At 42.4% G+C, this 19,388-nt stretch overlaps 1 protein-coding gene across 3 annotated transcripts in view; it reads left to right on the top strand.

Annotated features, from left to right (window-relative positions):
* RAB3C (RAB3C, member RAS oncogene family) overlaps window positions 1-19,090 on the top strand; it is a 218,572-nt gene extending 199,482 nt beyond the window's left edge. For all 3 annotated transcript variants that reach the window (XM_043514715.1, XM_038402675.2, XM_038402674.2), the window contains exon 5: window positions 18,486-19,090. In XM_043514715.1, coding sequence (XP_043370650.1) covers window positions 18,486-18,673 — 188 coding nt within the window. In that variant the 3' untranslated portion in view covers window positions 18,674-19,090. The remainder of the gene's footprint in view (window positions 1-18,485) is intronic.
* Window positions 19,091-19,388: the final 298 nt, after the last annotated feature.

Consider the following 19,388-nt stretch of genomic DNA (forward strand, 5'->3'; position numbering starts at 1 on the left):
TGTTGCCATCTGGCAGAACAGAATATGCCCCAACAATTGCCCCCAAGTGCTTAGAACTGATTTTTTTTTATTCCTCTGTTTTCAGTAACACAAGTAGTTGCCATAGCAACTACTTTGGCATGTTACTTTTGCTTACAGAAACGCCCTCATCAACATGACCTATTATTCCCCCTATGCGCACTCTAGCTTCCATTAATATTCACAATGGAACTCCAAAATTACTGCAAAGGAAAATTCCAGAAAAAAATTAGATTTGATCTACCCCAAACATTTTCTTTCAACAAAATGAACTTTCCATTTCTATTTTCACTTTAATTGTATTTTTTTAATTTAAATTTAAAAAAATTCAAAATGAAAAATTGTTTTGAAAGGAAAAGTCAAAACATTTTTGTTCCAAAAATATGGAAAAAGAGGTTTTTACATTATTGGAACTCCTTTCCCCCCACCACAACCACCCTTATTTCTTTGAAACAAAATGTTGGCAAAATCAAAATGATTTTGCAGCGCATTTTAGTTTTGACGGAACTGCATTTTCTAATAGAAAATGATTCCATCAGAAGTTTTCCAACTATCTCTGTCCTTTGGCAACAGTCAACAGAGATGTATGTGAGCTAGAATGTCCCATTTTCTTTATACAGTCTCTTCTTTTTCTTATTTAGCTGCTTGTTTAACATGTTAATCTAACATAACTTAATTTTTTTTATCGTGCTGACATGAAAAGGAATTAGGTATGCAACCACAGTTTGCTCACTGCAGAACACATAACCTGGCTAAGAAAATATATAAATGTAGCAAATCGGCCAGTAGAGGGAGCCAGTTAATGTCATGTTAATATTGATGTGGTGAAAATAGCTATTGAATTCAGACAAGTTAGTTCATGTAAAACTCTGCGTACAGGAAAAATACCACACAATTTATTGTCAGCTTTTTTCAACAAAAAAAAATTATTTACAGAAAAGAGCTGTTAAATGTAATGTATTGTGTATGGAATATCAGTGCTTTAAAAACGTATTCATATTAATCTAAGTTCTACATCATTGATGAATGAAAAATCTCATTTAAGCCCCAATCCTGACAACACTTTTGCACATGCTTAAAACATTCTGGGACATGTAAAACATTTTGGAAATTTTTGAAAATTGCACATGCCCCATTGTATATGCAAAAACGTATGTATATTCAAATACCTAAATTGCTGACACAGTTGCTGTAACCATCCTTGAAATGAGAGACACATAACAAGTGACAGCTCCCATTTTACACAAGATTGGTGTCCCTTCATTTATACTGTTTAAAATTATTTACATCAGAAATCAAGAGTCATGAGCTAAGAGTTATTTACACCAAAAGAATCACACAGCATTTTAAGTGTCCTGCATGAATTTTTGTTTTAGTTGCCATTTCCCTCATTTGTGGTCTTTGTGATATACTGTATCCAACAGGTTGAGAGTTGTGACCATTACTATGCACATAAACTAAGTAATTGCACATGCAAATGGCCAATTAAACACACTTATAGCCGTTACAAGCACAGTTACCCAATTAGCATGCGCAATCCAGGTAACTGCATATGCAAATTAAGCACACAGTTTTGTATGCATTCTTTTGCATTTTTTGCATAGACAATTATGCAGGTGTCACTTTAAAACTCAGGTTCACTGTGTGTATCATAAATATATTAAATACATTATTTATGTATTACAAGTGTTGGCAATCTGGGACAGATTGTGCCACTAAGGCCTAGGCCCCCAGGGTTGCTCTGGGAACACAATGCCCCCCAGAATGCCCCAAACTCAATTGAAGTGTTCACACTGCACCGCACATTAGGACAGCACTACATATCCTACCCCACATGTCTGGTCAGCTCTGCCGTAGTGTCGTTCTTTCTCTCCCCCTTCCTCCCCAACATGCACACACGCTAGAAAGAAGTCTATGAAACTTGGTCTCCTGAGGGGTGGGCAGAAATAGGGTAGAGGCTCTGATCTAGCTCTGTATCTAGGATCTGGCACCTTTCAGTGTATTTTTGAGCAATTCCCCACCACCTCCTTTCTGCAACTATACCAGATCCAGGCAGTTTGTCCTTGAATTTTTATTAAATCATACATAACTTTCTATGAAGAAAAGGAGTACTTGTGGCACCTTAGAGACTATTTTTTTTTTCACCTTAGAGACTAACAAATTTATTAGAGCATAAGCTTTCGTGAGCTACAGCTCACTTCATCGGATGCATTTGGTGGAAAAAACAGAGGAGAGATTTATATACACACACACAGAGAACATGAAACAATGGGTTTATCATACACACTGTAAGGAGAGTGATCACTTAAGATAAGCCATCACCAGCAGCAGGGGGGGGGAAAGGAGGAAAAGCTTTCATGGTGACAAGCAAGGTAGGCTAATTCCAGCAGTTAACAAGAATATCAGAGGAACAGTGGGGGGTGAGGTGGGAGGGAGAAATACCATGGGGAAATAGTTTTACTTTGTGTAATGACTCATCCATTCCCAGTCTCTATTCAAGCCTAAGTTAATTGTATCCAGTTTGCAAATTAATTCCAATTCAGCAGTCTCTCGTTGGAGTCTGTTTTTGAAGCTTTTTTGTTGAAGTATAGCCACTCTTAGGTCTGTGATCGAGTGACCAGAGAGATTGAAGTGTTCTCCAACTGGTTTTTGAATGTTATAATTCTTGACGTCTGATTTGTGTCCATTCATTCTTTTACGTAGAGACTGTCCAGTTTGGCCAATGTACATGGCAGAGGGGCATTGCTGGCACATGATGGCATATATCACATTGGTAGATGCGCAGGTGAACGAGCCTCTGATAGTGTGGCTGATGTGATTAGGCCCTATGATGGTATCCCCTGAATAGATATGTGGACAGAGTTGGCAACGGGCTTTGTTGCAAGTACTCCTTTTCTTTTTGCGAATACAGACTAACACGGCTGCTACTCTGATAACTTTCTATATCTCCCTTGGTTTTGTTCCTCCTCCTTTCCCCCTCCCTTCCTTTGCCCTATTTTTTCTTTCCTACTGTACATTTTGATTTTTCTGCCTCCATCTTTACCCTCCTTCACTGTGTGTGTTCTCCCCTACCTCTGATGTGTACTCTGGAAATCAGTTTTACCATAGGTGAGAATTGAAGGGAGTTTATCACCTCCAACCCAAATCAAACAGCTTGCTTATTTTATTTTAATTTTGTTCTTGGCTCAAAAATGTGCATGATGGCAGTGCTGAGATCTTGCTAGAGAAAGACAAGAATGCCACTAAGGATGATGAGGTGTCTTCAAATGAAATCTCGTTTAGAATCCAAATGGGTCCTGAAGCAGAGTTTTAAGCACTACCATATGCTTATGCAGTATGTAGTCCAGCACACTGCCCTGTAACCAGGGTCCCATGTATTCTGCAGCACCTCACTGTCATTTTCCCTAATTGGAGAAAGAGAGGATACTGCAGTGTGTAAATAAGCACACTCATTTTGCTTCGACAGCTGGCTGAAGGGTTTAGTGATGATGCTGGTCTAGTCGTGAGTTCTAAGAATGCTGATGTATAGCTGCATTTAACTTCATGTTTAAAAGTGAAATTAATTGGGTTGCGCATGAACTCTGTTGTGTGCCTCTTTTAATGATTTTTAAGTGTTAATATCATGCCTGTGCAAGAAGCCAGATTGCCAGCACTGGAGAGTGCTCCAGTACTCTTTAGTCACACCGTTTAGTCACAACACACAACAGGCCATTGACAGCATGATTAAAAAGCTCCAAAGCACCTGTCTACATGATGCTTTTCTGGGGGGGAGAAAGACTTGCCAGACTGTCATTACTTTTATGGACTCAGAGACCTGTTTTATATGAAAGTCATTTGATGAAAAGCAGAACCTGGGACTTTGTTTGCTGAATGTCTCTGATAAGCAGAGGACACTTTTTTGTTCAGGCCCTGTCGTGAGATGTTCTTTAAATGTATTTAAACTTTCCAAAGATAGCCCAAAGCCACAACCAAAGTCAATACAACCAGAATATCACTGGAAAGCATCTGTGCTGAGAGGGAAGAGAAGGAGGGGTTCACTTTCAGATAGCTGCACCCCAAACCTGTGCATGCTGGTATAACTAGGAGTTCCCCTTTTATTTTATGTTTTTGAAAAATTAGCCACCATAAAGGAGGGATTAGCATTAACATTATGTGGAGCCCCACAATCAGCTAGATTGCATGAATGTTCCTAGAGTCACTCATGAATCACACAGAGAAGGGCACCAGCCAAATCCCCTCAGCTCCCAGCCTTGTACCTCAGGAACAGACTGTCTTGCCCTGCTCAAGGCGAGCAGTGCAAATTTATTTCACCACTTCATCAATGGAAAGAGGATATACACCAGCCTTTGTAAACCTGGGCAGTTTTGCCACACACTTCATACAAACTCACTGGTAAAGATAAACAGTAAAGGATAGATAGATATTTTTAAGTGATAGGCAAAAAGTCAGAGTTGGTTACCAAAAGAAATAAAAGATAAGCACACAGTCTAAACTCTCAAGCCTATTAGACTGGGCAACATTTAGATTAAGCAGTTTTTCTCACCCCACTGAATATTGCAGTTCATAGTATGCAGGTTTCACTCTTGAAACCTGGGCCAATCCCCTCTGTTGGGGTCTTTGGTCTTGAGTGTCTTTGTTGCTTGCAGTGTAGGTGGGGGAAGAATAAAGGCCAAGCATGGGGCCCCTGTGTTCACTTTTATACCCTCAGACCCATGTACTTGGAGAACAAAAGTCTAGGCATGTCTGGTGGGCATTGCTGAGTCCTCAGGCAAGATTGAGCAATTCCCCCAGTGTGGCCTTATGCAGGCGAGTCACTGAATTGTAGCTCCCTTGCTGGACGATGGCTGTTAATGGTTGTCTGACACCCGCCCTAGTGTTGGTTACTTTGCTTGGCACTGTCTCCAGAGAGCTAGTATCTGGGCGCTTCCCAAACCCGCAGCATATTTTAGTGACATCCATACAACACAATTCTCGTAAGTTATATGCATTAAGGATATACATATTTCAGTGGAACAGTGACTTTCAATAGATCATAACCTTTCCCCGATACCTCACCCGGCGTGCTTTATATGCAATATCACAATTATGTATAAATGAGGAATATGGGGGTTACAGGACACTTCCCCAAGGTATACAGTGTCACAGGAATTAATTGGGTTGCGCAAGAACTCTGCCTCTTCTAATGATTTTTAAGTGTTAATATCATGCCTGTGCAAGGAGTCAAATTGCCAGTACTGGAGAGTGCTCCCATACTCTTTTTAGTCACACCGTTTAGTCACAACACACATTGGGCATTGCCAACATAATTAAAAAGCTCCAAAGCACCTGTCTACATGATGCTTTTCTGGGAGGAGAAAGACTTGCCAGACTGTCATTACTTTTATGGACTCGGAGACCTGTTTTATATGAAAGTCATCTGATGACAAGCAGAACCTGGGACTTTGTTTGCTGAATGTCTCTGATAAGCAGAGGACACTTTTGTTCAGGCCCTGTCGTGAGGTGTTCTTTAAATGTATTTAAACTTTCCAAAGAGAGCCCAAAGCCACAACCAAAATCAGTGAAACCAGAATTTCTATGGAAGGTATCTGTACTGAGAGGGTAGAGAAGGAGGGGTTCGCTAGATAGCTGCACCCCAAACCTGTGCATGCTGGTATAACCAAGAGGTCCCCTTTTATTTTTATTTTTTTATTTTTTTTAAATTGGCCACCATAAGGGAGGGATTAGCATTAACCTGCATTACAATGGCTGCCATGTGAAGGATGCTGCTTACTGCATAACTGTTCCCTGACTCAATGTCAGTGCAGTCTAATGTATAAGATTGAATGGTATTTTAACTCTTTGTCCCTAAATTTATCTAAACCCTTGGACCTGTCCCAGTCTTTAGCATGGTTCAGCTAGTATAGGCCCTATGTACACTACAAAACAGAAGTATGTTGTAATCGGCTCCCTGATCCAGTTGCAGGGTAGATGACCCTTTGAAGGGGGGTGATAATCACTCCACCATTTTAAATGATTCTGTCCCACTGGACGTAAAGCTTTGTCTGTTGTGCACTGCTTCATGAGAGAGCAAGACCCACCTCTCCAATCCCCCGCTACTCCTCAAAATGTTATTTTGTGGGTCTCTAACAAAGAGCTGTGATAGATCACTGGCTTGTCTTCACTAGAACGCTAGGTTGGAATAGAACACAACCTTGAGAAATCATTTTAAGAAAACGCCACATCACAGCCAGCGTAGACAGGGATGAGCTGTGTTAACATCACATCAGCTGGTTGTGGGTAAACACTACTGAAACCATAGAGTTGCTCCTGATGAGCTGATGTGTTAAATACCACTTGCTCCCATCTACACTGACTGCAGAGTTGTGTTCAACATCATGATACTTAGCATGACTCCTTAAGCTCATGTTCTAACCCAATCTTATTGTTAGAGCCCTGCAAATCTGTTTTAGATGCCCGGATCATGTTTGCAGATCGCTGATCGGATGCAGATACAAATTTTGTATCTGTACAGGGCTCTACTTATTTTCTCTCAAAGACAAACCCCTAGAGACTGTTCTGCCCCTTTCTATAAACTCTTTGCTTGCCATTTCCTACCCACTCCTCCTCCTCCCTTCTTTTTATTCTTTGGAAAGCACAGGTAAACAAATTAATGAGCATCCGAACGAATCTCTGCAAAACCAGTAAAGGCAGGAGGGGAAGAAGGCTGCAGCTCAGGTGGTTTAGGTGTTTTGGGCCAGCATTTGCTCGGCTTTACAATCGTGGTAGATCTATGTTTGCCGGGACTCACACCATGTACTCACAGATCCTGAGTCCCAGGCTTTTGCATGAGGGTTCCAGCTGTTCATGCCTAGTTTTAAACGTAGTGAAACAATAAACATGTTGCTGATTGGAACCAGCAGGGCAGAGAGAGACTCACCAGCTCTTCACCCTCTGAAAGTGACAGGGAAGGTGAAGGGTAAAAGGGCCAGTACATCTGGACTTTGGGTCCCCAAGACTGCAAGGTCTGAGGTCCAGTGTGTAACTTATCCTTCTGACCTCCAAAAGTGCTGTGTCATATCAGCTGTGAGGTGGGAAGTTATTTCCTTTTCCCACCCTTCTCCCATAGCATTTGTGTCCAGAGCGGGTTGATGCATTTTTGGAGAGCAGTAAGGAAAGAGTGCATGGAGGTTTCCTCTTAAAGAGGAAGAGGGGAGAACCTGAAGCTTGCCCTAGCCAGGGAATAATAAAATGGGAAGAGAGCTCAGTTCTGCTAGCACATCTTGTAGTTATCATGCCAGAGCTCTGTCAGTACAAAGCAGCTCGTATTACACAGCGCACTGCCCTGGAGCCTGAGTAACAAACATCACACTAGCATGCCCACTTGATGGGGTTGACATGGGTGTCGCACCTTGTGGTAGCTACATGTTTGGCCGCCTTGAAGGGGAAGAGGGAGAGTCACCAAGAGGTGTAAGAGGGTCAGCAAAGGGAAAAGAGACGGAGAGAAATGAAGGAGGGGGACAGAAAGAGAGAGAACATCCTGATACATCATCCAAACACAACATTCTCACCCAGGTAGCACTTTTGACATTACAGGTTTCCTCAGTTCCTTCAGCTTCTGTTCCATTCCACTTCATGCACCCTGCTTGCTCTCCTGTTTTGTCATGTCGTGCTCTACTCTGCATTGTGTCCTCCACTTCTGCTGCACAGGACATCACAGGTGGTGGGAACAGGGTGTTCTGTGAGCCTCTGCTGTCTTTCAGAGTAGCAGCCGTGTTAGTATTCGCAAAAAGATTTCTGCTGTCTTTATAATTACAAGGAAGCTGCCTCACCTCAGACACCTGCTCACACAGAAAAATCTTTTCTCTGTGTTAACAAGCAGCAATGGAAAGACACGGAACAAGGGATCAAAGCAGATAGATCAGAAGTGCAGTGTCTCTGGGCCCACCTAATGAAATATTTCAAGCAGGAATCAGTAGGGGAGGAGAGGACTGTGGCACAGATGTCTGCAAAATATTCATAGTGAAATGAAAAACAAACAGGACTGAGGAGTTTGCACTTCTTGAAACTTTTTGTTAAGGTACCTCCCCACACACTTTTCTAGCAAAAATGGGCCAATTTCCGAATGTAATCGGCTGCATCCGATGAAGTAAGCTGTAGCTCACGAAAGCTTATGCTCTAATAAATTTGTTAGTCTCTAAGGTGCCACAAGTACTCCTTTTCTTTTTGCAAATACAGACTAACACGGCTGCTACTCTGAAACTTGTGATGTTTGTGGTTCAGCTCAGACCAGTAAGGGGTCACCATCTGCCCTGCAACTCTGAGGCCTTCAGTACTCTGTTGTGGTGGCTCACAGCCCTGACACCAACAGCCAGCCTACAGATATGTAGGTCACATCCTGGCTTCCACTGCCCAGTTACTCTTCATAGGGTGACTCTGACACCCTCCCAGTCCTGAATTCTTCCCAAACCATTTGCCCTGGAGTGTTCAACCCTCTCCTGGAACATTTACAGAGTTTATTAAAGGTGTTGCTTTTGAAGAGTCAATACAGTGCAGCCTGTTATCTGGGTTCATGCATCCTTCCCTTGAATCAGTGCACTGGGTTGGTTCAGATACAAAGTACAACAAATAGATTTAATCAAAAGAGATATCTAGGGCCTTACCAAATTCACAGTCCATTTTGGTAAAGTTTCACAGTAATAGGATTTTAACAATCTTAAATTTCATGGTTTCAGATATTTAAATCTGAAATTTCACAGTGTTGTAACTGGAGGGGGGGTGTCTCGAATTAAAATGGGATCGTGGGGGAGGTTTGCAAGGCTATTGTGAGGGTTGCGGTATTGCCACCCTTCTCTGCTGCTGCCTTCAAAGCTGGGCAGCCGGAGGGCAACTGCTTGCCGGGCGTCCAGCTCTGAAGGCACTGCCGCCACCACCAGCAGTGCAGAAGTAAGGTGGCAATACCATACCATGCTACCCTCATTTCTACAGTGTGGCTGGTGGCGATGCTGCCTTTAGAGCTGGGTTCCAGACAGCAGCCACAGAACTTCCTGCAACCGGGGGAGGTTCCCAGAGGTGGGTCTGACCTGGGCCCAGGAGTGGGGAAGGGGTGGAATGGGGGCGGGGCGAGGGCTGTGCAGGGGTGGGAAGAGGCAGGTCAGGGGCAGGGCCGGGACAGAGAGGGGTCGAGCACCCACCAGGCAGAGGGGAAGTTGGCACCTATAAGCTAAGTAATCGTTTGGAGATCAGAAATTAAATAAACTCCTAAGGCATGATTTATTTATACAGTGCCTTTTATTATGGTCTTGATGCTTTCAAGAAAGAAGGGAAAATATTTAAATCTATACATGAAGGTTTAGCCACACATCTCTCGTTGATATTATGGAAGTTGTATGGCTAAATTCCAGTGCACTACACTGTACCCCTCAATTTACATAACCTATGCTATTAACAAACATAAGACTGGGTCACATATCTAACCTCACTCCTAGAGATTTAAATAATTTAGGCTTTAGTGACATCTCTCACAGTACTAGGCACCTTATATAAATTTAAAATATTAAGAATATTCATCATAGATCGTTCTTACAGTAATTATTGAACTGCCATTAAAATATCATACACCTACCAAGTAATCCTTAATACATTATGTCCCAATATATTTCAGCATATCCACCCATCGCCTTTCCATATGGCTGGGGACAATCTTGGGCTTGGCAGTGTACCCAAAAGTTAACCAATCCGGGCCAAGCAGACCGGGGATAGAGTGAATTCTAAAGTCAAAGGGTCTTCACAGTGGACAGCCTGCAATCAGTTCCCTTTCATCTAACCAAGGAAGTGTCAGCCCAAACAGCTCTGCTGATCTCAATAGTGGCAGTACCACAGATAGGCTTTGTCTCCACTACAGAATTGTATCATGTTAGTACATAGTCTATTTCTGGATGCCCAGGTGACAGTAGTATTCAAACAGGCTTTTTTTATCTGCATTTGGCTAGAAGAGCATGACATTTTCTTTTGATAATAGACCCTGATCCAGTTCTTCACACAATGCCTTTGACACCTTCAGACAAGACTAATTATAACATGCTCTAACTCCTGCAGAGCACAGTGCCATTCATAAATATGTTAGAACGGATTGCAACGGCATGAGTATTAAATGGAGGCCTTTTGTCACTACAAAATGTTCTTGTGTTAGAACCCAAGTGTGAGTAGTACTGTTAACTAAATGTGATACAGACCATGACTTTGCAGTCTGTAGACAAGGACATATTGTGTCCAGCATTATGTCAGCTAGTCCTGGTTAAATTCTAGTTCCAATAGATGTAGCCAGTGTAGCGGAGAGTAGAATGTATTGAAGACATTGTAAACTTCCTAATGTAATGCATTAGCTGAATCAACAACCATGGTTGCCATGGTTAAGTCTTGAAAGACAGGTTGAAGGAAATGCTGTTTCACTACAGTGTTATTTAATTAAAATCTTTTCCTTGCTTATTTTCTCTCTTTTACTGTCTTAAAGTTGTCTTGGTTTAATAGACTTGCTGGGAGTCAGCTGTCTTAGATCAGTGGTTTTCAACCTTTTTTCATTTGCGGACCCCTAAAAAATTTCAAACAGAGGTGCAGACCCCTTTGGAAATTCAACCTGTGGTCCACAGACCCCCTACCATAGAAGTCTTAGACTGAAAACTGACTGAACAGAATTCACCTATAAATGTTGCATGTGCTCAGCACGGCATTTGATGCAGCATGAGAAAGGGTCTTCTATGGTAATAAAAGTACATCCAGGTTTTGACCTGTAGGTGGAGGTATTTGCATACTTTTGATTGATCAGAAAAACAATGCTTTTTCTGGGATTTGAAACTTTTATTTTCATAGTCACCTTTTGCAGAACCCTTAGATATAGTCTGCAGATTACCAGTGGTCTGCTTCATCTTGCATCCGATGAAGTGAGCTGTAGCTCACGAAAGCTTATGCTCAAATAAATGTGTTAGTCTCTAAGGTGCCACAAATACTCCTTTTCTTTTTTGCGAATACAGACTAACACGGCTGCTACTCTGAAACCTGTCTTAGATCAATGAGCCAGAGCACTAATGCAGTCGTAGTGCTGATGCTAAGTAACTTGCTACAAACCCTTTACTTCCTTGAACATAACCCTCAGCTTCCAATGCTGATTTTGCAAACAAGCTTTCTTTCCAATTATCACAACATCTTCAGCTGTGCTCAGTATCCTAAAATATACAATTGCAACCAGGGCCGGCTCCAGCTTTTTTGCCGCCCCAAGCGGCAAAGAAAAAAAAAAGCAGGACCTGCTGCCGAATTGCTGCTGAAGAGGGAGAGAGGGAGTGAAGGATCCATTGCCGAATTGCCGCCAAAGACGCGGACAGAGTGCCACCCCTTTCTATTGGTCGCCCCAGGCACCTGCTTCCTTCTCTGGTGCCTGGAGCCCGCCCTGGTTGCAGCTACTTTTTGTGGTCAATAGAGCATAAGAGACAGCAGATGTTTATTTTCTGTCAGATAAGGCCCTGTGCTGGTTGCTTGTATAAATGGAAAAGTCTATGTTGAAAGTTTCTTACTTACGTTAAATATTTGAAAAATTGTGCTGTGAACCCTGAGCTCAGCCATGCCTGTTAGTTGCTAACAAAATCCCAGTTCCATTAAGGTTTCCTAATTCTGTTGTAGTAATCAGCCTGGCAGTAAGTGGATATCTGTGAAACAGAATTTCAGATGCACACAGACCTCCCCCAAACTGCTTGCATTGCCTTGTAAAGGGATCTGCTAGCCAGAGGAAATAAAACAGCAGATTCTGCAACCTGGAAAGCAGGCAAACATGCAGACAAGGGGCTAAAATGAATAGCACTGAGTTTGGAAGACAGAGTAAATATCAAAACACTCAAGATAGGTAAAAGGAGCAGGAAAGCCGAAGTTGAGGTGACCATATTTGTATATAGATCCAGGAAATGAAGAAGCTGTTCACCATGAATGGGAGGAAAACACTGATGGTGGCAAAGTGCTTTTATAAAAAGAAAAACCAAGAATAATATCTGTATGAAATCTGCCTATTCCTATTTATTATTTTTTTAACTGACTATAAAGGCAGTCTCAGGGCATGGAACAACTTGTTGTACAATGTCAGTATTTTAAGATTCTCATCCTCCTTTAAACTATTTATCACCTTTAACTCCCTTTTGCCTCAGGCAAAAGCCTAAGTAAAGAGATGGTCTTGGGCTGTAGCTTGAGCTCTGGGACCATCACACCTCACAGGGTCCTAGAGCCCAGGCTCCAGCCTGAGCCTGAACATCTACACCACAGTTAAACAGCCCTTTAGCCTGAGCCCTGTAAGCCCAAGTCAGCTGGCACAGGGCAGCTCTGGGTGTCTAACTGCAGTGTAGACACCCTTTGTGACCCAGAGGTTAACATCAGGCTTAGGATCTGATAATCCAGCAGGCGAAGTGAACTACAAAGCCAAGGTCAACCACAGGAAACATCCTAACTCCAGCCTCAGGTACTCAAATCTAGGGACCATCTATAAACATGGGCAGTTTGATCTTAGCTGTGTGGTAGTCCATGGAGAGGGGCAGATTCTCCAGTAGCCAGAATCCAAACCAGATTGCTTGTTGTACAAAGACAAATACCATAATTGCATCCCAAAGCAAATGAATATGTTTTCTGTGGCTCACATAACAACCAACTGACCTTCAAAGCTAGCCCCACATAGAGCACCTTGCATAATCCAGGCTGGAACTACCAAAAACATGGAGAACGGTAGCTGTGTCTGCAAAGAAGAAATGGTCACCATCATCTTACCAGACCCAGATGGTGGGAAAAAGGGACTTTTGTCTACTGAGGAAACCTGAAAATCAAAGTTTCAACTGGGAATTCAAAAGCAACCCTAAATTATGAACTTCTTTAAGGAAGATGCAGATACCAGCCCCTTTAGATTCTTACAGCAGCATCACCTCTGTCTTTGACATAGTTGAGGGGAGGCGGAGGGGAGAAATGGTTCACAAGTCTAAGCACTGAAAATAATACATTGGCCATTGACATGATTAGTAAGAATGATTTGCTGAGCACTGACATTGTATTTAGTGTCATATAAAACCTGGTCTCTCCACTGACAATCTTATAGTCTAACAAAGCAGATGATACAAATGTTCAACTAGAATAATCATAAGTGTTTTATGTGAATTAATTGTTGTGTATTATGGTAATGTTTAGAAGCCTCAACTAGGTCAGGACCCCATTGTGCTACGCACTGTAAACAGATGAAATAGCCGTCCTTGTCCCAAAGCGCTTGGGACAAAATCCAGTCCTGGGCAAATTTCTGATTTTATTTGCACCGATATAAAACTGGAGTAAGTTCAGTGAAGGCAGTAGAATTACTCTAGATTTACACTACTGTACAGGAGGGAAGAATTTGTCCCAGCAATTCCAGACCAAATGTACAATCAGTCAGTGAAAAATATAGACTCATCTTACCCTTATAGACAGCCTGGATCCTCCATTGTTGTACAATAAGTAGCAGTGACATTGCTCGCCCAGCGTATGCTGGGACATCACTCCAGGCTAAAGATGACTGTCCACAGCAAGTCTGCACTGGCACTTAGCCCTATAAAAAGAAGAACAGGTAAGCTCTAAATTACTAATGGCCTGAATGTGCATAGTATCCTGTTTAGTTGGTGTATTCAACAAGTTATAAGAGTTATAAGCAATAAGTTATTGCTGCTTTAAATGTAATCTTTTATATAAAAAAAAGACTAACTCCCTGATTAGAAAATACACTATATGAAACAAATCTGTCTACTTACGCTGCCCTAGAGCAGTGTAAGGGCAAGAACATGAACATAAATATTTCAAAACATAAAGATGAATGTTGTTTTAAATTTTCTTCCAGAACTCCAAATACTTTCCCTTTGGTAGCTGTTAACCTTGATACTAGTTAAGAGTAAAATGACAGACATTTTGTTATTGGGTTCCTAACAGCAAAACACAGAGATAGGTATATGTCATTAACCAAAGTGAATAAAAAAAACGAAGAATGCTTTGTGAATGCCAATTAACTTTTATAATATTACCAGTGAATTTAGTTGTTTTGTGAACCACTTCATTCCAGTTCACGAATTGGAAAGGGAGAAATCAGTGAAAGAAAGGCTGGTGAATTGATGAAGGGCAGTCAGATGACTAGTGTCGTAGCTGTGGGGGGAAGCTGGAGCAGAGGGGAAAAGTGGGAAGGGAGGAGAGAGGTCAGGCAGGTGAGAGAATGGGACAATCCAGCAGATGGTGTGAACCCAGTGAGTTGTCAGGCTGACCAGCAGGTTACTTCCAGCTATGCTGGGAACCAGCCAGCTGGAGAGGGCCTTGGAGGTAAAGATAACCAAGAGGAACGTGCTCATGAGAGCTGGCTATATTAAAGAATTTCAGTGTAAGCACTGGTTTCAGAGTAGCAGCCGTGTTAGTCTGTATTCGCAAAAAGAAAAGGAGTACTTGTGGCACCTTAGAGACTAACAAATTTATTAGAGCATAAGCTTTCGTGAGCTACAGCTCACTTCATCGGATGCATTTGGTGGAAAAAACAGAGGAGAGATTTATATACACACACACAGAGAACATGAAACAATGGGTTTATCATACACACTGTAAGGAGAGTGATCACTTAAGATAAGCCATCACCAACAGCAGGGGGGGGAAGGAGGAAAACCTTTCATGGTGACAAGCAGGTAGGCTAATTCCAGCAGTTAACAAGAATATCAGAGGAACAGTGGGGGGTGGGGTGTGGAGGGAGAAATACCATGGGGAAATAGTTTTACTTTGTGTAATGACTCATCCATTCCCAGTCTCTATTCAAGCCTAAGTTAATTGTATCCAGTTTGCAAATTAATTCCAATTCAGCAGTCTCTCGTTGGAGTCTGTTTTTGAAGCTTTTTTGTTGAAGTATAGCCACTCTTAGGTCTGTGATCGAGTGACCAGAGAGATTGAAGTGTTCTCCAACTGGTTTTTGAATGTTATAATTCTTGACGTCTGATTTGTGTCCATTCATTCTTTTACGTAGAGACTGTCCAGTTTGGCCAATGTACATGGCAGAGGGGCATTGCTGGCACATGATGGCATATATCACATTGGTAGATGCGCAGGTGAACGAGCCTCTGATAGTGTGGCTGATGTGATTAGGCCCTATGACGGTATCCCCTGAATAGATATGTGGACAGAGTTGGCAACGGGCTTTGTTGCAAGGATAGGTTCCTGGGTTAGTGGTTCTGTTGTGTGGTGTGTGGTTGCTGGTGAGTATTTGCTTCAGATTGGGGGGCTGTCTGTAAGCAAGGACTGGTCTGTCTCCCAAGATCTGAGAGAGCGATGGCTCGTCCTTCAGGATAGGTTGTAGATCCTTGATGATGTGTTGGAGAGGTTTTAGTTGGGGGCTGAAGGTGATGGCTAGTGGCGTTCTGTTGTTTTCTTTGTTGGGCCTGTCCTGTAGTAGGTGACTGCTGGGTACTCTTCTGGCTCTGTCAATCTGTTTCTTCACTTCAGCAGGTGGGTACTGTAGTTGTAGGAATGCAGGATAGAGATCTTGTAGGTGTTTGTCTCTGTCTGAGGGGTTGGAGCAAATGCGGTTATATCGTAGCGCTGGCTGTAGACAATGGATCGAGTGGTATGATCTGGATGAAAGCTAGAGGCATGTAGGTAGGAATAGCGGTCAGTAGGTTTCCGATATAGGGTGGTGTTTATGTGACCATCGCTTATTAGCACCGTAGTGTCCAGGAAGTGGATCTCTTGTGTGGACTGATCCAGGCTGAGGTTGATGGTGGGATGGAAATTGTTGAAATCATGGTGGAATTCCTCAAGAGCTTCTTTTCCATGGGTCCAGATGATGAAGATGTCATCAATGTAGCGCAAGTAGAGTAGGGGCATTAGGGGACGAGAGCTGAGGAAGCGTTGTTCTAAGTCAGCCATAAAAATGTTGGCATACTGTGGGGCCATGCGGGTACCCATCGCAGTGCCGCTGATTTGAAGGTATACATTGTCACCAAATGTGAAATAGTTATGGGTCAGGACAAAGTCACAAAGTTCTGCCACCAGGTTAGCCGTGACAGTATCGGGGATACTGTTCCTGACGGCTTGTAGTCCATCTTTGGTTGGAATGTTGGTGTAGAGGGCTTCTACATCCATAGTGGCTAGGATGGTGTTTTTAGGAAGATCACCAATGGACTGTAGTTTCCTCAGGAAATCGGTGGTGTCTCGAAGATAGCTGGGAGTGCTGGTAACGAAGGGCCTGAGGAGGGAGTCTACATAGCCAGACAATCCTGCTGTCAGGGTGCCAATGCCTGAGATGATGGGGCGTCCAGGATTTCCAGGTTTATGGATCTTGGGTAGCAGATAGAATACCCCAGGTCCACACAAGAGATCCACTTCCTGGACACTACGGTGCTAATAAGCGATGGTCACATAAACACCACCCTATATCGGAAACCTACTGACCGCTATTCCTACCTACATGCCTCTAGCTTTCATCCAGATCATACCACTCAATCCATTGTCTACAGGCAAGCGCTACGATATAACCGCATTTGCTCCAACCCCTCAGACAGAGACAAACACCTACAAGATCTCTATCCTGCATTCCTACAACTACAATACCCACCTGCTGAAGTGAAGAAACAGATTGACAGAGCCAGAAGAGTACCCAGAAGTCACCTACTACAGGACAGGCCCAACAAAGAAAACAACAGAACGCCACTAGCCATCACCTTCAGCCCCCAACTAAAACCTCTCCAACACATCAACAAGGATCTACAACCTATCCTGAAGGACGAGCCATCGCTCTCTCAGATCTTGGGAGACAGACCAGTCCTTGCTTACAGACAGCCCCCCAATCTGAAGCAAATACTCACAGGCAACCACACACCACACAACAGAACCACTAACCCAGGAACCTATCCTTGCAACAAAGCCCGTTGCCAACTCTGTCCACATATCTATTCAGGGGATACCGTCATAGGGCCTAATCACATCAGCCACACTATCAGAGGCTCGTTCACCTGCGCATCTACCAATGTGATATATGCCATCATGTGCCAGCAATGCCCCTATGCCATGTACATTGGCCAAACTGGACAGTCTCTACGTAAAAGAATGAATGGACACAAATCAGACGTCAAGAATTATAACATTCAAAAACCAGTTGGAGAACACTTCAATCTCTCTGGTCACTCGATCACAGACCTAAGAGTGGCTATACTTCAACAAAAAAGCTTCAAAAACAGACTCCAACGAGAGACTGCTGAATTGGAATTAATTTGCAAACTGGATACAATTAACTTAGGCTTGAATAGAGACTGGGAATGGATGAGTCATTACACAAAGTAAAACTATTTCCCCATGGTATTTCTCCCTCCCACCCCACCCCCCACTGTTCCTCTGATATTCTTGTTAACTGCTGGAATTAGCCTACCTGCTTGTCACCATGAAAGGTTTTCCTCCTTCCCCCCCCTGCTGTTGGTGATGGCTTATCTTAAGTGATCACTCTCCTTACAGTGTGTATGATAAACTCATTGTTTCATGTTCTCTGTGTGTGTGTATATAAATCTCTCCTCTGTTTTTTCCACCAAATGCATCCGATGAAGTGAGCTGTAGCTCACGAAAGCTTATGCTCTGATAAATTTGTTAGTCTCTAAGGTGCCACAAGTACTCCTTTTCTTTTAGTGTAAGCACTCTGCCTCATGGATCATAGTGCTACTTTAGTGGTTGCACAATGGGATGAGAGGGTTACAGTATCCACCCACAAGTTTTGAAGGAAAACAACTTACATTTAGAAATATTTTTGCATCAAAACTTGTTTTCAATCCCCAGATTACATAACAAATTGGAAAAAGCCTTTCTTGATTTGTTTTCTTTCTTCTTGGCTCCTTCCAATTTCAGTCACCTCTTCTGGCATCAGCAGTAGCGGCCCAACTGCAATGCCCATAACCAGTGGAGCAATGTTTATGGGAACATAAAAAGAAAAGGAGTACTTGTGGCACCTTAGAAACTAACAAATTTATTTGAGCATAAGCTTTCGTGAGCTACAGCTCACTTAATTAGAGCTGGAAAAAGACCAACAGAGTAACTGAGTTATTCCCCTCACAAGAACCAGATGTAGTCCTATGATATGCGGCATTATTAAAATGATTCTGCTCTCAATTTTAGCATAGCACAAAATCAACTATGATTAAATCATCTTTGAATATGATTTATGGAAGAGATCAGATTGGGTCAAATGATTATTTCAACTACTTCGGTGTAAATCAAATTACTTTTGTATAGTTACTCTGGATTGACACCCGTGCAACAGTGGTCAAAATTTAGCTCATACTCTTGATAATATCATTATTTTGCACATGCTGTCTCTCTTTCTTGTGTCCTGCCCACCTTTCTCTCTCCTTTTTCCCTTCCTCAGGAGGAGTTAATAGTTACCGAAGGATCTAAGAATGTGTAATGACCAACGTGTGTTTTCTTTATTTTACCAGGTTTTGAATTTTTTGAAACAAGTGCCAAGGACAACGTAAATGTCAAGCAGACATTTGAACGGCTTGTAGATATCATCTGCGACAAAATGTCAGAAAGTCTGGAGACGGATCCTGCCATCGCTGCTGGAAAACAGAACACAAGACTAAAGGACACCCCTCCTCCACAGCAACCCAACTGCGGCTGTTAATACAGTTATCAACAGAGGCAGCTCCAGTGTGTTCTATTGCCAACAGAGTATTTACAGATGGTCTATAAGCCTTTATTTATAGTGTCTTTTTAATTTATTTGGGGACAATGTGTTTATTTTATGTCAATGGCTGGTACAATGTGTACAAACAATTTGTAAGGACTGCCCATTTCTAAGCATCTGGTCTTTGCATGTGGCTAATTGTCTGTCTTTTCTTTTTATCCTACGTACATTACACTTGCTTCAGCTGGTTCTGTGACCTCAGAACACAGGTTGTCTACAACTGACTTTAACTTAATCAGTTTCAAATTATACCATTTACTCCTTGGTGTAATGATCATGGTATTTAGGAATAAGCTTTCTGATGTCATTTAAATTTTCGTTGACTGAAAAATCTATTTTAAAATATTATCTGAATATACTGTCTATTCCCTGTTTTATCCAGATAATTTGTCTGAGGCACACTTCCCTGAAGGTAATGCTCTGGCAAATCCATGTCCATCACCAAAATTCAGTTACCTCTACCCCACACAACATGGCCACTTCAAAATTCAGAGGGACAGCAGCCGCCTAATCCAAAACACAGGCTCCTACCCCTCGATATAAGGAGAAATTCTGTTAGCTGCTGGCAGGATAGGGGCTGGCTGTGTTCCATTTCCATCCACGAGCCAATTCACTACAATACTGATATAGAAGAGAATTGTGAAATGCCATT

This window comes from Dermochelys coriacea, chromosome 5, assembly GCF_009764565.3.
Source record: "Dermochelys coriacea isolate rDerCor1 chromosome 5, rDerCor1.pri.v4, whole genome shotgun sequence".
In the NCBI taxonomy this organism is placed as follows: Eukaryota; Metazoa; Chordata; order Testudines; family Dermochelyidae; genus Dermochelys; species Dermochelys coriacea.